Source organism: Rhinatrema bivittatum, chromosome 8, assembly GCF_901001135.1.
Source record: "Rhinatrema bivittatum chromosome 8, aRhiBiv1.1, whole genome shotgun sequence".
Lineage (NCBI taxonomy): Eukaryota > Metazoa > Chordata > Amphibia > Gymnophiona > Rhinatrematidae > Rhinatrema > Rhinatrema bivittatum.
The window spans coordinates 170,383,162-170,399,123 of NC_042622.1; the positions used below are offsets into that span (position 1 = coordinate 170,383,162).

A 15,962-nucleotide genomic window follows, 5' to 3' on the forward strand; every position below is an offset into this window, starting at 1 on the left:
CATAAGCCAACAAAGTACATGTTCACCTAGCTTGAAGAAGAGTAGCAGTGACCGGTTCCAGATATCCTCTGCATCGCAAATGCCATCATTCAAAAGCCAAGCTGCTAGACAAAATTGATCGGCCTGGTCTGAAAATATGGGGCCCTGATGAAGAAGGTGTGGAATATGACTGAAGCGCAACGGCCCGTCCACTGCCAAATTGACCAGATCTGTGAACCAAGGCTGACGTCGCCATTCTGGGGCTACCAACACCACTTTGCTTGGGTGCCTCTCTATCCAATGCAACACCTTGCTTACTAGAGGCCAAGGAGGGAACATGTAAAGCAGAACATCCCAAGGCAAGGGTAGCACCAGACCATCGACTCCCTTGGCCCCGTAATTTCATCATCGGCTGTAAAATCATGCCACCTTCACATTGAGACGAGTCGTCATTAGATCCACATGGGTCTGCAGATGAGCTGCATCGCTGTCTCGGACAGCTCCCACTTCCCTGGATCTAGAGAACTGTGACTTAAAAAATTCATTTGGACGTTTTCGACACCTGTGATGCGAGACGCCACTAGCTGCTCCAAGTGTTGCTCCTCTCAAAGGACCAGCTCCTGAGTATCCTGGACCACCGCATGGCTCTTGGTTCCTCCCTGGCAATTGATGTAGGCTATGGCCATCGCATTGTCCGACAATTCCCTCACTGATCGACCTCGAATCAATGACAGAAATGCAAGTAACACTAACTGCACTGCCCTGGTCTCCAACTGATTGATAGACCAAGATGCTTCCTTGTCAGACCACCTGCCCTACACCGACTGCTGCCGCCCAACTGCTCCCCGTACAGATAGACTGGCATCAGCAGTAATAATCACCCAATCTGGGACCTCCAGATTGACACCCCAAACCAGATTAGATTTCAACAACCACCAAGACAGACTGACCCGGGCCGAACCCTCAAGTGGTAAAGGAAGATGAAACTGTTCTGAAAGAGGATTCCATCACTCCAACAGTGCAGTTCTCTGCAGTGGTCTCATGTGCGCAAAGACCCACGGCACCAACTCCAGTGTCGAAGCCATGGAACCCAGAATTTGCAAGTAATCACAGACTCTAGGTACCAGTAACTCCAGCAAATGCTGGACCTGACTCTGCAATCTGCAAATATGCTCCTCTGTAAGAAATACCTTGCCTATCCGTATGCTGAATCGAGCTCCCAATAGATCCTATAAAGTAAAAATAAATAACAAGGAATCAGACCAAATTAATTTACTTCATGGCGTCCCTCAGGGATCTTCATTGTCCGCCACTCTTTTTAATATTTATTTGCTCCCGTTATGCAAACTTTTAGCTGGTCTTAGTCTTACCCATTTTATTTATGCAGACGATGTGCAGATTTTAATACCGATTGAAAATTCCTTGGAATCTATTTTTTTATAGTCTGGGACATCTATCTCTCCGCAATTAATAAAGTCTTGTCACAAATGGGCCTTTCCCTTAATTCTAAGAAATCTGAGATACTATATATTTGCCCCAAATTAGACCAACAGAAAGAGTCAGAAATTTTGGATGCCTCTAAAAATTATCCCATCTCTTTGAAGGTTAGAGACCTTGGAATTCTCCTGGACAGTGAAATTAACTTAAAAAGATGGGTAAACAGTATAATTAAGGCCAGTTATTTTAAATTAAATGTTTTAAAGAGATTAAGGCCCCTTGTATACTTTTATCTCTATTTATTATTCCTTATGCTTTTACTAGTTTTAGTATTCTTTTAATATTCTACTTTAGAATTTTATCTTTTAGTCTTTTAAATGATTTAATAATATTGTGAATTTTTGTATTTATAATTTTTCTTTTATTTTTGGAAATGCAAATGTTTTTAACGACATTTGACTACAATTTGTAAACCAATATGATATGTGTACATGAACGTCGGTATATAAAAATAAATAAATAATAAATATTCGAGGGTCTGAGATGGAACCAGGTGGCTCTTCACTAAATTCACCACCCAACCCAGTGATTCCAAACACTTCTATCACCTTGTGAATCAAACAGTGACAAACATCCTCCGACTTCTCCCTGATGAGCCAATCATCCAGGTAAGGATGCACCAGCACTCCCTCTCACCATAGTGCCACCATTACCACCATCATTACCTTGTTGAATGTACGGGGAGCTATGACCAACCCGAAAGGAAGAGCCAGAAACTGGAAATGCTGTCCCAGCACCATAAACCACAGATACCTCTGATGGTCTGGACGAATGGGAATGTGGAGGTACGTGTCCATCAGATCCAAGGAAGCCAGAAATTCCTCCTTGTGCAGTGCTGCAATCACGTTGGGATCTTTGGAACGATGAAGTAAATGGAATACCTTCCCTCTCCTCACTCACTCTGGGGAACTGAAATAACTGCCCCTAACATCTGCAACCTGTCTAACGTCTCCTGCACCACCCATCACTTTTCCAATGACCTGCAAGGGGAGACAAGAAACAAGTCGTGAACGGGCGGAGCAAATTCTAAAGCATAACTGTCTCTTACTATGCTGAGGATGCACTGATCTTGCGTTGTCTTGGCCCACTCCCTGTAAAAACATGCTAAACAGCCCCCTATAAAAGGAACGGAGGAGTGAACCGGCCTTGTCTCATTGAGAGGATTTGGCCCCTGTAGCTCCCCCGCCTGTGGAGGCTCTGAAGGGCCTCTGGCCTCCTCGAAAGGACTGCCCCCAAGACTGACCTCGGGGAGAGAAATGTTTCTGTGAGGCTGAGGCTCCCCTCACATGACGAAATTTCCCGACATCACAAAACCACAACCAAGACTGAAAAAACTGCTTGCCCTTAGGTTTGCGCACCTTATTCTCTCCCAGATCTTTCATCAAGTGCTCCAGATCCTCTCCAAACAAAAGGCGTCCCTTAAAAGGCAAAGAACCCAACTGGGATATATCCGCTGACCAGTTACGCAGCCATAATAACCACCTGGCTAACATCGCGGTCCCATAATACGAGAGAAAGTTCTCACCAAGTCATATAAGGCCTCCGCCATGTATGCCACAGACGCCTTTAAGCGCTCAGCTTTACCAACCTCGTCACTAGATTTTGCCTGCCCAGCCTGAAGTTGTTGTACCCAGCACAGGCATGCTCTTTGCATGAAGCTGGAGCAGATGGCCGCCCGCAGACTCAGGGCTAACACCTCAAAAATCTTCTTGAGGTGAATCTCCAGGTTCCGATCCTGAACATCCTTCAAAGCTGCGGAACCCGCGACTGGGATAGTCATCTTCTTTGTGCCCGACACTGCAGCATACACTTTTGAAAGGGAAAACAGCTCTAGCGCCTGTTCAGGCAAACGATAAAGCTTTGCCATTGCCCTCCCCACTCTCAAGCTGGAGTTGGGAGCTCCCCACGCCTGATCTACCATCTTCTTCACAGACTTATGATAGGGAAAAGCTCTCGGGGGACCCCTAAGCCCATCCAGGACTGGATCTGCTCCTTCCATGTCTGAGTCTTCCAGTGGAACTTTTAGCCCAAGCTCCTCTAGAACCTGAGGAAACAAAGGGCCTAATTCCTCCCTCTAGAACAAGCAGAGCTCCTTGGGGTCATCCCCTTCAGATAATGGAGTATCCTCTGGATCATCCTCCGGAACAGTGCCGGCTCTGTCCAGATCAACACCCTGGTTCAGTGACAATAACGCCCCAGAGCCCCAGGCGTTCCGTGCAACTCGACTGAGTCATCCGAGTCCTCACCAGCCTGAAGAGTACCCAGCAAATGCTGCACCAAGGAAAGCCTCTTACCTAGGGATTGTTCAGGCCTAAAAGCCAAGCCCAGACCCATGGGAGGCCAAAACTGGGTCCCCAGCCCTGCCTGCTGAGCCACATAAGTTTCATGAAGCAGCAGGAAGAAATCAGCTGAGAAAGGGTGAGGAGACACCGGAAATTGTGTGGACTCAGCCCTAGAGGATCCAGAGATAGGCAGATTTGAGTCAGCCCCCTCATCTGCCCCCGCCCCTCCAGGGAGCTCGGGTGGACCAGGGAAAACCTCGGAGGAAAATCCTTCTCCTCCTCTCTCGGCACGGTCAGCGCTGAATAAGTATTCAAAATGGCTGTTGTTCCCGTGCCGACAGAGGCCAAGGGCCTCACGTGCACTGACTTCCGGCACACAGGAACAGCCACCGCAGGAGAGGCTGCTCCCCACTTCCCCCATTTCATGGCTGCTGGGGGCTTTGATGGTCCCTCTCCCCCCAGTACACAGGCCGCACAGAGCCCTAGGCAGCTTAGATGCACATCACACCGAGCAGCGCACCATAGTCGACTTGGCGGAAAAATGCCCGCCTACTGAGCCCAAAATGCAGCAACGAGCGGGAGAGGCAAAAGAAGCCCTTCTCCCACTACTGTCAACGACCAGAGGGGAGAAAGCCTCAGCCAGAGTACTGAAATCACCCGTGCCTTACCTCAGAACTTGGTCTCCCTTATCGTTTCTTTATTTTTTTATTTCTTTAAATAACTTTAAACAAACTAGCAAACCTCCCCTCAGATGGAAAACAGAACTGTCCAGCCCAAGATTAGCCAAATTTAAAAAGGAGAGGAAAGCTGCAACAAAAACAGCCCAAATTTAAAAAGGAGAGGCAAGCTGAGCAACAAAGCACCAGCTGCCCTGAGCCAATAGCCGCCTAAGAAGGCTTGTGAAGGGGTGGGATCTGGACCATCAGATTTACACCCCACGGATCAACGGAGCGAGTATACAAAAAGGTCCCCGACCTCCAACTCATCCACCTCGGCCAAACAGGGAAGGATCTCCCATGATCCAAAAACACCTGGGAGGAAGGCTCACAAAAATAAAGAACTTACCAGACTGCAGAACTGCAGGTTTTTGCACCAGCCACCATCTGCTGGAGACAGAGAAATACTGAGGAAGTGCAGGTGGCACCAGGGATTATGAAGCAGTGCCAGTGAAACTTTCTCTGTCTCCATCTGCTGGCAGGAAGGCATAAACCCAGGAATCTGGACTGATCCGGGTTCGCAATGTGGAGAGGAAAGTTTGGGCCGATTGGCTGGGTCACTTCATCTTTTTCTGCTGTCACCTCCTATACATGTTACATACACAGAGCACAGATACAGGCATGGCGTGCATGTACAGCTGCTGCTTACCTGAAGCCTCCATATCCTCTCGCTCTCCTCAGATATATTATTAACCGTTTCCCCCATGAGTGCGATCAACATGTTTAACAGCAGCACAAAGGTGAGTATCACGTAAATCACAAGGAGGAGCAGGAACACGAAGGGGTGCCTGGACTGCTCATGAACTGACAAGTCTCCCAGTCCCAGCGTGAGTTTAAACAACTCCAGCACTGCAGTAGGGAACGCGGCAAAGGGGCTGCAGGACTCATCCTGGGGACATTCTTCCATCAGGGAGGCCAGAGCTGTAAAGCAAAGTCACATCTGCCCTTAGGAGCTGCCAGAGACTTTAAAGAACTGTTTAAAGCTGCCACAAACCAGGAGCCTGTGGAAAGTTTTTCCCAACTACATAATGCTAACAATAAAAACAGTAGTAATTGCAAATAAGAAGTCCCACCCTCCATTTCGTCTCCCCACCCTTCCCCAACACAATACATCAGTTCATTACTCTTCCAGTCCCTATCCTATCTGAAGAATTTTAGAATTAGAGGGTAATTTTCCAAATCTATTAACCCAAGTATACAGACTGTCTGTCTGAGGGGAAAAGTCTGCGTGGGCTCAACAGGGTGTGCAATTTTACTCCTGAGATCAGAGGCGGGGTTAGGTCGGGGGTGGGGGCCAATAATGTGCACGGTTTAGCACTTTTAAAACTACATGCATGGTTTTTCAGGGGAAAAGTATCTGCAGAAAAAGAAGATGGATACTTTTTCCCGATGGCAGTCTCCAAAGGAAAGTGAGTGAGTAGCTTCCCTATGGGAATTGCTGTAAAAGCTCTCTGGCAAAAGTACCCTTGACCTTTGCACATTGCTTCCCCAGCCCCCATATAATGAACAATTCTTCAAGTAAAATTAACTCTTGCAGAATATGGGAGTCTTATGTTAGAATTGGCCAAAGGTGACAAGTGTGCAAGAGGTTTCAAGGCCACAGAGGTCATTCTGCAACATCTGAAGAAAGACCACAATTGATTTTGAAGGCCACAGAAAATACAATTTCATCCTACTGCCCAAGGATAAAAGGTTGAGTTGGACAAACCAGGACTTAATTACCACACAGGCTGATACTGAGTCAGTCAATCTAGTCCCTAGCTGTGTGTCCTTGGCAGTTATTTTAACTAAATAATATTAATGTGCCTGCACCTTTTGGTCTATAAGTGGAACGACAGTGACTCCCTGTGGCCAGTTATCACTACAGCACTGAGAATTTTTTTCTTACCTCTTGCGAAACCCACGAGGAAAACTACATAAACGAAAAGGAACCTCAAAACATCTCGCAAAATCATCTGTAAAATCAGAGAGGCACTTCCTTAGTTATCTGTAAACAACTCAAGACTTTAGGCTGGGCAGTTACTATCGCTTTGTAATACAAATGGATTAACAATTAAAGATTTTCCTAGTTCACAGTACGATTATATGAGCAATTTCATATCCACACTAAACGTTTTCATGAAGGTTAAAAAATATTATAAAAAAATTAGGAGAAAGGAGCAGGAAGGAGACAGAGATTTTTCCATTTTATAGGTGTTCCAGTTTCCCTGAAACCTCCAGATCTTTCCCCAGCAAGGATGTTTCATGCCTGAAAGTTCAATTGCTGAGAGCATTCAAAATCTACTTGAAGAATAATCCCAAGTGTGCAGGTGCACCCTGGGATAAAAGCCCAATTAAAATGTCAAGTAGCTTGTGCAATTATCCACCCATCCCATGATGCACTTGTGCAATTATCCACCCATCCCATGATGCACTTGTGTGCAGCAGCTAGACTTATTGGGTTTTTCTTAAGACAGTGAATGTTACTACAGATGAGTGAACCTCCTTTGAAACTTATAAATATCTGATTCACTTTTACTTCGCTAATCAAAATGTTTGCCCATCCCTAAATGATATTCATCTTTTTTGAACACAGTGAATGTGATAAATTGATTAGAGTAAATCAAAATGATAGAGCGGAGGAAGAGGAGGCATATACCAACCCGCTGGAGCATTACAGTGTAGATACCAGTGATCTTGAGTCCTTGAGCGTAATACAAGACATTGAACCATCCCAAAACCACAGCAAAAGCGACAAGAACTGAAGTATGCTCCTCTCCATGTGCCCAATGCAGGATGTTTGTGCACAGCACCAGAAGTGCTTGACTGAGACTAGAAAATAAAAAATATTCTGTGCAAGGAGAGTGTTTTTTCATGCATGCACCATGGGAGAAAACTCACATCAAACATGCTTCTATGTTAGGGAGACAAGGCAATGCTAGCATTGCTGAGAAAGCTCTAACTATATTTTTTAACTGCGGCGCATTCTGGAATCTGTAGTCTTGCCTTTGTCATTGAAAAAATAGTTCAGCCCTCCAGACTAGTTTTCAGAAAGGAACTGAAATGCGGGACTAGACCAAAATGTGCAGCTGACCATGAATTTTCTAAGTGAGGTGAAGAAAATGTAAGATTATTGTTTTGGCAGAAATGATTCCTGCTAGTCACTGATCTATGGGAAAATATAGCAATAAGCAAGTGAATACTTACAAAAGAACATGGAAATAGCCATTCTGCAAGAAAGAGGAGAGCTTGTACGGATACATCAGAAAGATCTCTGCACCCTAAGGAAGAAGGAGATTTCTTAAAATGGGCTCTTAACTGAGTGCAAACCTCGAACACTCAGGAAACAAGTTGCAGCTCTGTGTCAGCCACTGCCCTTGGTTATACTTACATTAGAGATCAGCAAGTAGAGAGCAAACATGAAAGTGTAAACCTGTCCAGCGAGGACCCCAGGATCTTTCCATTCGGAATCAGGCTTGTAGGTCTGCAAAGAAACAGCCACAGAAGATCTGTAGGGTTAATATTCACTTTTGTCACACTGTTTTGAAACGAGAACCTGTTCAGAGCTTGTCATGAATGGCGTTCTGCTGTGCTTGCAGGCAAAATTCCAAATTATAGCACTGGCATTACAGCACCAGTACTTCATTTTATGTAAACCTTCCAACTGCTAGCAACCCCTGCTGCCCCTCACCTGGTTGACCAGGGGTTGATGGGACGTGATCAGGCTGTATGTGATCATGTAGGACAGGTACAAGACTGCGCTGATGTAGAACATCACAGCAGCAAACTTATCCCACTTCATGTCAATCAGCTCCTTCAGTGGCTCCACATTCAGCATTTCATAGTGATTCTGAAACACAAGCAGGCTAATTTTAAAGCGAGAGCATATGCAACCATACACGCTGAAGATAAGCTGGCATTTTAAATCATGCACATGTAAATATAGTTAGAACTTTCTCAGCAATGCTGGCATTGTCTTGTCCCCCTAACTTAGAAGCATGCACACGTATAATTTAAAATACAGTTACCGTATGTAAGTACGCTCCTAGTTTTAAGAGGTTACTCAAGCAAACCTATGTTGCTTATCTTCCATAGGTCTTTGCTGGCTTTAACGCGCATATGTAAGCAGATTTTAAAACATGCCTGTGCGAGGGATCTTCACAATTTGTCTAATTATTTATTCATTTATTTATTTAAATATTTATAATCCACCTATAATAATCAAATCATGCTACGTGAAGTATAAAATTAACTTAGAACAATAATTAAAACAGATTTCACTTTAAAACATCAACATTCAATAAAAATACAATAAAATACAATAAAACCACCATTACTGAAAATTTCATTCTATATATCATTGCACTATCAGGACATAAGTTACTCAAAATCTTTTTTAACTAGACATGATTTGAGAATTTTTCTCAATGCCTTTATGTCCTCTGGCAATTCATGCGAGAATTTATCCCCAATACAAGATATTGCATGATTCCTTGTCTCCTGCATTCTCATAATCCCTATAGAAGGCACCTCTAATAGACTTCAACCAAGAGACTGTAAATTCCTAGGTGGTCCACCAGTTTGCCCAGTCAGTCTCAAGGTCATCCAGACCCCTCTGGTTCCTCATCCTGTATGCCCCCAGTTGACCTGGACCCCTCACCCTGTTGAGTAAGCCCCACAACACGAAATCTGAAGACTTACTCCTCATCAGGAGCAGAAGTAAAGTTGCGCAGCTAACAAGCTGCTGTGCCCTGCAGCAGCCGGTTTAAAATATGTCTTTTTCCAAAGAATTATATATACAAGAGGCCATTGATATAGATATGGAGGTAGAAGCATTTCTTGATAATATTTCTTTATCCTATTTGACCCTTGTAGAAACCTAAATTCTTGATAAAGAAATCTCATACTTCGAAATAGAGGGGGTGATTATTTCATTGCATTGGGGGGGGAGGGGAGGAAATTTCCAGGAGACGATGGTTCTTCTCTTAATTATTATAAGACTTTTATGCACATTTTGATACCAAAATTGGCGAATATATATAATGACGTTTTGAAAGGCGATATGTTGCCTTCATCTATGATGCTTACGTTAATTAGTGTTATACCAAAGGAAGGGAAGAATCCCAAATACAGTAGTTCCTACAGACCAATATCACTCCTAAGTTACGATATCAAGAATTTTGCCAAGTGTTGGCAACCCTTCTTGAAAGTTTTCTACCTCATTTAGTAAATAAAGATCAAACGGCTTTTGTGAAGGGTTGACAGGATGCAGACAATATTCGGTGAGCTTTATATTTAATATACATTGCTAATCACCAGAAATTGAATTCCCTTCTTCTTTCTTTAGATGTTGAGAAGGCATTTGATCGAGTAGAGTCGGCCTTTTTGGTTTGTGGTAATGTGTTGGATGTATTTTGGCTCAAATTTTCTTCATGAGTAGGATGCTTTTACCATGTCCTGAGAGGGCAAATAATGGTTTGGATTCTGGTCCATTCCCACTGAGTAAAGGCACCCGCCAGGATTGTCCCCTCTCGCATTTACATTTTGTATTATTTTTGGAATGCTTAGCATGTGCGATTATAGAGAGAATCCGGACATTCGGGGAATGAGGGGTCAGGAGGGGTTGAGAATAAAATTGCCCTGTTTGCAGATGGCATTCTACTTTTTATTGATCACCCTGAACAGTGTCTGTTAATAGTTTTTGACCTAATTTTGGCTTTTAATAAAGTGTCTGGATATAAGGTTAACATGGCGGAACAGAGATTTTGGATATAGGAGTGTACCTGAAGTAAATGCTAGAATTCATGCCCAATTTCCTTTTAAATGGGCTGCTATTCAGATTAAGTACTTAGGGGTGTATATTACAAGAGTTTGGACAAGTTATACACAATTTGCCCCTACTGAGGGATATTAAGGAGGAATTGGTAAGATGGACGACTTTCACTCTATCTTGATTCGAGAGGCTATCTACAATTAAAATTAATATTCTAGGGTGTCACATTTTCTTTGGAAGGGTAAGTGGGCTAGAGTGAGTGGGAAAGTACCAATGGTTCTTAGGGATAGGGGTGGTTTAAGTCTCCCTGATTTTAAGGCTTATTTGAAAGCAATTCATTTAAAGAGCATTCTTCATTGTTGGAAGATGCCAGCAGAGAAACATTGGGTTCAATTAGAACAAGTAACTCTCAAATCCAAAATTTCCTTCAGAGTATTCTTGTGTTTGCCCTTTTTTAAACAAAAGCATTTGATTGGGAATCATCAATTTCCAGAAGGAATATTGCATACTTGGCATACCATCCAACAGAAGAAAATAGGATAATGCATAAACGTTGGCAAGTTAAATGTAAGACATTGATAAGACAGGCTAAGAGAGAATTTGAAAAGAAGTTGGCCATAGAGGCAAAAACTCACAGTAAAAACCTTTTAAAATATATCCGAAGCAGAAAGCCTGTGAGGGAGTCTGTTGGACCGTTAGATGATCGAGGGGTTAAAGGGGCACTTAGAGAAGATAAGGCCATCGCAGAAAGAGTAAATGATTTCTTTTCTTTGGTGTTTACTGAAGAGGATGTTGGGGAGGTACCCATACTGGAGAAGGTTTTCATGGGTAATGATTCAGATGGACTGAACCAAATCACGGTGAACCTAGAAGATGTGGTAGACTTGATTGACAAACTTAAGAGTAGTAAATCACCTGGACCGGATGGTATACACCCCAGAGTTCTGAAGGAACTAAAAAATGAAATTTCAGACCTATTAGTAAAAACTTGTAACCTATCATTAAAATCATCCATTGTACCTGAAGACTGGAGGACAGCTAATGTAACCCCCATATTTAAAAAGGGCTACAGGGGCGATCCGGGAAACTACAGACCGGTTAGCCTGAATTCAGTGCCAGGAAAATAGTAGAAATTATTCTAAACCTCAAAATCACAGAACATATAGAAAGACATGGTTTAATGGAACAAAGTCAGCATGGCTTTACCCAAGGCAAGTCTTGCCTCACAAATCTGCTTCACTTTTTTGAAGGAGTTAATAAACATGTGGATAAAAGTGAACCTGTAGACGTAGTGTACTTGGATTTTCAGAAGGCATTTGACAAAGTTCCTCATGAGAGGCTTCTTGGAAAAATAAAAAGTCATGGGATAGTTGGTGATGTGCTTTCGTGGATTACAAACTGGCTAAAAGACAGGAAACAGAGAGTAGGATTAAATGGACAATTTTCTCATTGGAAGGGAGTGGGCAGTGGAGTGCCTCAGGGATGTGTATTGGGACCCTTACTTTTCAATATATTTATAAATGATCTGGAAAGAAATACGACGAGTGAGGTAATCAAATTTGCAGATGATAGATAATTGTTCAGAGTAATTAAATCAAAAGCAGATTGTGATAAATTGCAGGAAGACCGTGTGAGGCTGGAAAATTGGGCATCAAAATGGCAGATGAAATTTAATGTGGACAAGTGCAAGGTGATGCATATAGGGAAAAATAACCCATGCTATAGTTACATAATGTTAGGTTCCATATTAGGTGCTACTACCCAAGAAAGATATCTAGGCGTCATAGTGGATAACACATTGAAATTGTCGGTTCAGTGTGCTGCGGCATTCAAAAAAGCAAACAGAATGTTGGGAATTATTAGAAAGGGAATGGTGAATAAAACGGAAAATGTCATAATGCTTCTGTATCTCTCCACGGTGAGACCGCACCTTGAATACTGTGTACAATTCTGGTCGCCACATCTCAAAAAAGATATAATTGCGATGGAGAAGGTACAGAGAAGGGTGACCAAAATAAGGGGAATGGAACAGCTTCCCTATGAGGAAAAACTAAAGAGGTTAGGACTTTTCAGCTTGGAGAAGAGAATCCTGAGGGTGGATATGATAGAGGTGTTTAAAATCATGAGAGGTCTAGAACGGGTAGATGTGAATCGGTTATTTACTCTTTCGGATAATAGAAAGACTAGGGGGCACTCCATGAAGTTAGCATGTGGCACATTTAAAACTAATCGGAGAAAGTTCTTTTTCACTCAATGCACAATTAAACTCTGGAATTTGTTGTCAGAAGGTGTGGTTAGTGCAGTTAGTATAGCTGTGTTTAAAAAAGGATTGGATAAGTTCTTGGAAGAGAAGTCCATTAGAACATAAGAACATAAGAAAATGCCATACTGGGTCAGACCAAGCGTCCATCAAGCCCAGCATCCTGTTTCCAACAGTGGCCAATCCAGGCCATAAGAACCTGGCAAGTACCCAAAAACTAAGTCTATTCCATGTTACCATTGCTAATGTCAGTGGCTATTCTCTAAGTGAACTTAATAGCAGGTAATGGACTTCTCCTCCAAGAACTTATCCAAACCTTTTTTAAACACAGCTATACTAACTGCACTAACCACATCCTCTGGTAACAAGTCCAGAGTTTAATTGTGCATTGAGTGAAAAAGAACTTTCTCCGATTAGTTTTAAATGTGCCCCAAGCTAACTTCATGGAGTGCCCCCTAGTCTTTCTACTATCCAAAAGAGTAAATAACCGAATCACATCTACCCGTTCTAGACCTCTCATGTTTTTAAACACCTCTATCATATCCCCCCTCAGTCGTCTCTTCTCCAAGCTGAAAAGTCCTAACCTCTTTAGTCTTTCCTCATAGGGAAGTTGTTCCATTCCCCTTATCATTTTGGTAGCCCTTCTCTGTACCTTCTCCATCGCAATTATATCTTTTTTGAGATGCGGCATCCAGAATTGTACACAGTATTCAAGGTGCGGTCTCACCATGGAGCGATACAGAGGCATTATGACATTTTCCGTTTTATTCACAATTCCCTTTCTAATAATTCCCAACATTCTGTTTGCTTTTTTGACTGCCGCAGCACACTGAACCGACGATTTCAATGTGTTATCCACTATGACACCTAGATTTCTTTCTTGGGTTGTAGCACCTAGTATGGAACCCAACATTGTGTAATTATAGCATGGGTTATTTGTCCCTATATGCATCACCTTGCACTTATCCACATTAAATTTCATCTGCCATTTGGATGCCCAATTTTCCAGTCTCACAAGGTCTTCCTGCAATTTATCACAATCTGCTTGTGATTTAACTACTCTGAACAATTTTGTGTCATCTGCAAATTTGATTATCTCACTCGTCCAGATCATTTATAAATATATTGAAATGTAAGGGTCCCAATACAGATCCCTGAGGCACTCCACTGTCCACTCCCTTCCACTGAGAAAATTGTCCATTTAATCCTACTCTCTGTTTCCTGTCTTTTAGCCAGTTTGCAATCCATGAAAGGACATCGCCACCTATCCCATGACTTTTTACTTTTCCTAGAAGCCTCTCATGAGGAACTTTGTCAAATGCCTTCTGAAAATCCAAGTATACTATATCTACCGGTTCACCTTTACCCACATGTTTATTAACTCCTTCAAAAAAGTGAAGCAGATTTGTGAGGCAAGACTTGCCCTGGGTAAAGCCATGCTGACTTTGTTCCATTAAACCATGTCTTTCTATATGTTCTGTGATTTTGATGTTTAGAACACTTTCCACTATTTTTCCTGGCACTGAAGTCAGGCTAACCAGTCTGTAGTTTCCCGGATCGCCCCTGGAGCCCTTTTTAAATATTGGGGTTACATTTGCTATCTTCCAGTCTTCAGGTACAATGGATGATTTTAATGATAAGTTACAAATTTTTACTAATAGGTCTGAAATTTCATTTTTTAGTTCCTTCAGAACTCTGGGGTGTATACCATCCGGTCCGGGTAATTTACTACTCTTCAGTTTGTCAATCAGGCCTACCACATCTTCTAGGATCACCGTGATTTGATTCAGTCCATCTGAATCTTTACCCATGAAAATCTTCTCCATTACGGGTACCTCCCCAACATCCTCTTCAGTAAACACCGAAGCAAAGAAATCATTTAATCTTTCCGTGATGGCCTTATCTTCTCTAAGTGCCCCTTTAACCCCTTGATCATCTAACGGTCCAACTGACTCCCTCACAGGCTTTCTGCTTCGGATATATTTTTAAAGTTTTTACTGTGAGTTTTTGCCTCTTCAGCCAACTTCTTTTCAAATTCCTTCTTAGCCTGCTATTACCTGCTTACCTGCTATTACCTGCTTACCTGCTATTAATTAAGTTGACTTAGATAATAACCACCGCTATTACTAGCAACGGTAACATGGAATAGACTTAGTTTTTGGGTACTTGCCAGGTTCTTATGGCCTGGATTGGCCACTGTTGGAAACAGGATGCTGGGCTTGATGTACCCTTGGTCTGACCCAGTATGGCATGTTCTTATGCTCTTATCATTTTTATTGTTAGGATAACTACCATTTTTTCCTTCCTAACTCCTGTGTGGGATAATCCATGATTCTCAGAGCATTTTACTAAAACCAGTTCCAATGGTTGTATAGCTATGATTTTCTTTTTTTTTGTAATTGAAAATTTTTATTGATTCCAAAAGCTACAGAAATAGTAACATCATAAAATCTGTAAACATTCCAATAATTAAGAAATCAATACGTTTCCTCCCCAAAGAATTCCCCCAACGCCCTAGACTCGACTATTTTATAAGATAGAGGGAATAAATAAATAAACAAATAAATAAAAATAAACTAGTTTCCCCTCTGGCTATCACATTGAGTATGTGCCAATTCGTCTGTATGCAATCACGTAACATAAGGGTGCCAAATTTTGAAAAATTTGTCCAAAATACCCAGACGAGTTGCTGTCAATTTGTTCAGGTAATATATGGAAAATAACTTTCACTCCACCGTGGGAACCAATGGGCAATTCACTTGCTTCCAGGAAGCAGCGATGACCAAACGAGCAACTAATAAAACTTGCAAAAACAATACTTGTTGATATTTATTCAGCTCCAAAGGAGGAAAAGACAGCAAGCAATAGCGTGGATCTTTAGGCACATGACATTGTAACATTACACTTAAGAAATGCAAAACTGCATCCCAGAAGGATATTTTTGCACAGCTCCACCAAATATGTAACATAGTGCCCTCCTGTTCACATTCCCTCCAACATTAACCCGACATATTAGGGAAAATCTTTTTTTGCCTTATCAGTGTCAGGTAAAGCAGTTTATAACCATTTTCAACCAAAAGAGTGGAAATGAAGCTTCATTTCAGGGAACTATAACATATGTCCCATTCCCCCTCTTCAAAGGGCCTACCCAGATCAGCCTCCCATGCCTGAATATGGGAGGGTGTAGTCCTTAAATCTCACAGTAACTGGACATATACTTTAGATATCAGTTTAGTACTAGGCTGAGAGGAAAAGCACAAATCTTTAAAAAGAGATCTCGACCCCTTGAGATGTTGCTTAATGGGAGCTGAAGTCACATAATGGGTTAATTGCAAATAGGCAAAGTAATCCTCCCTAGTCAGAGAAAATAATTCATGAAGTTTATTGAAACTCAAAATCCCACCGGCATCCCAAATTTGACCAATTCTGTAATCCTAAATGCCTCCATCTTTGAAATATTCTAGATGTTAAACCTG

General features: G+C 42.3%; 1 protein-coding gene across 7 annotated transcripts in view; it reads right to left on the reverse strand.

The window, feature by feature from the left end:
- The window catches only part of LOC115096930 (transient receptor potential cation channel subfamily V member 3-like), a 140,817-nt gene that overhangs the window by 20,664 nt on the left and 104,191 nt on the right, over positions 1-15,962 (reverse strand). For all 7 annotated transcript variants that reach the window (XR_003858169.1, XM_029612234.1, XM_029612235.1 and 4 more), the window contains 6 exons: positions 8,145-8,303; positions 7,845-7,937; positions 7,661-7,734; positions 7,117-7,285; positions 6,363-6,429; positions 5,124-5,395 (listed from right to left, as the gene is read on the reverse strand). Coding sequence is in view for 6 of the 7 variants with exons in the window: in XM_029612234.1 (XP_029468094.1) it covers positions 5,124-5,395; positions 6,363-6,429; positions 7,117-7,285; positions 7,661-7,734; positions 7,845-7,937; positions 8,145-8,303 (834 nt within the window). In the remaining variant the exon portion in view is untranslated. The remainder of the gene's footprint in view (positions 1-5,123; positions 5,396-6,362; positions 6,430-7,116; positions 7,286-7,660; positions 7,735-7,844; positions 7,938-8,144; positions 8,304-15,962) is intronic.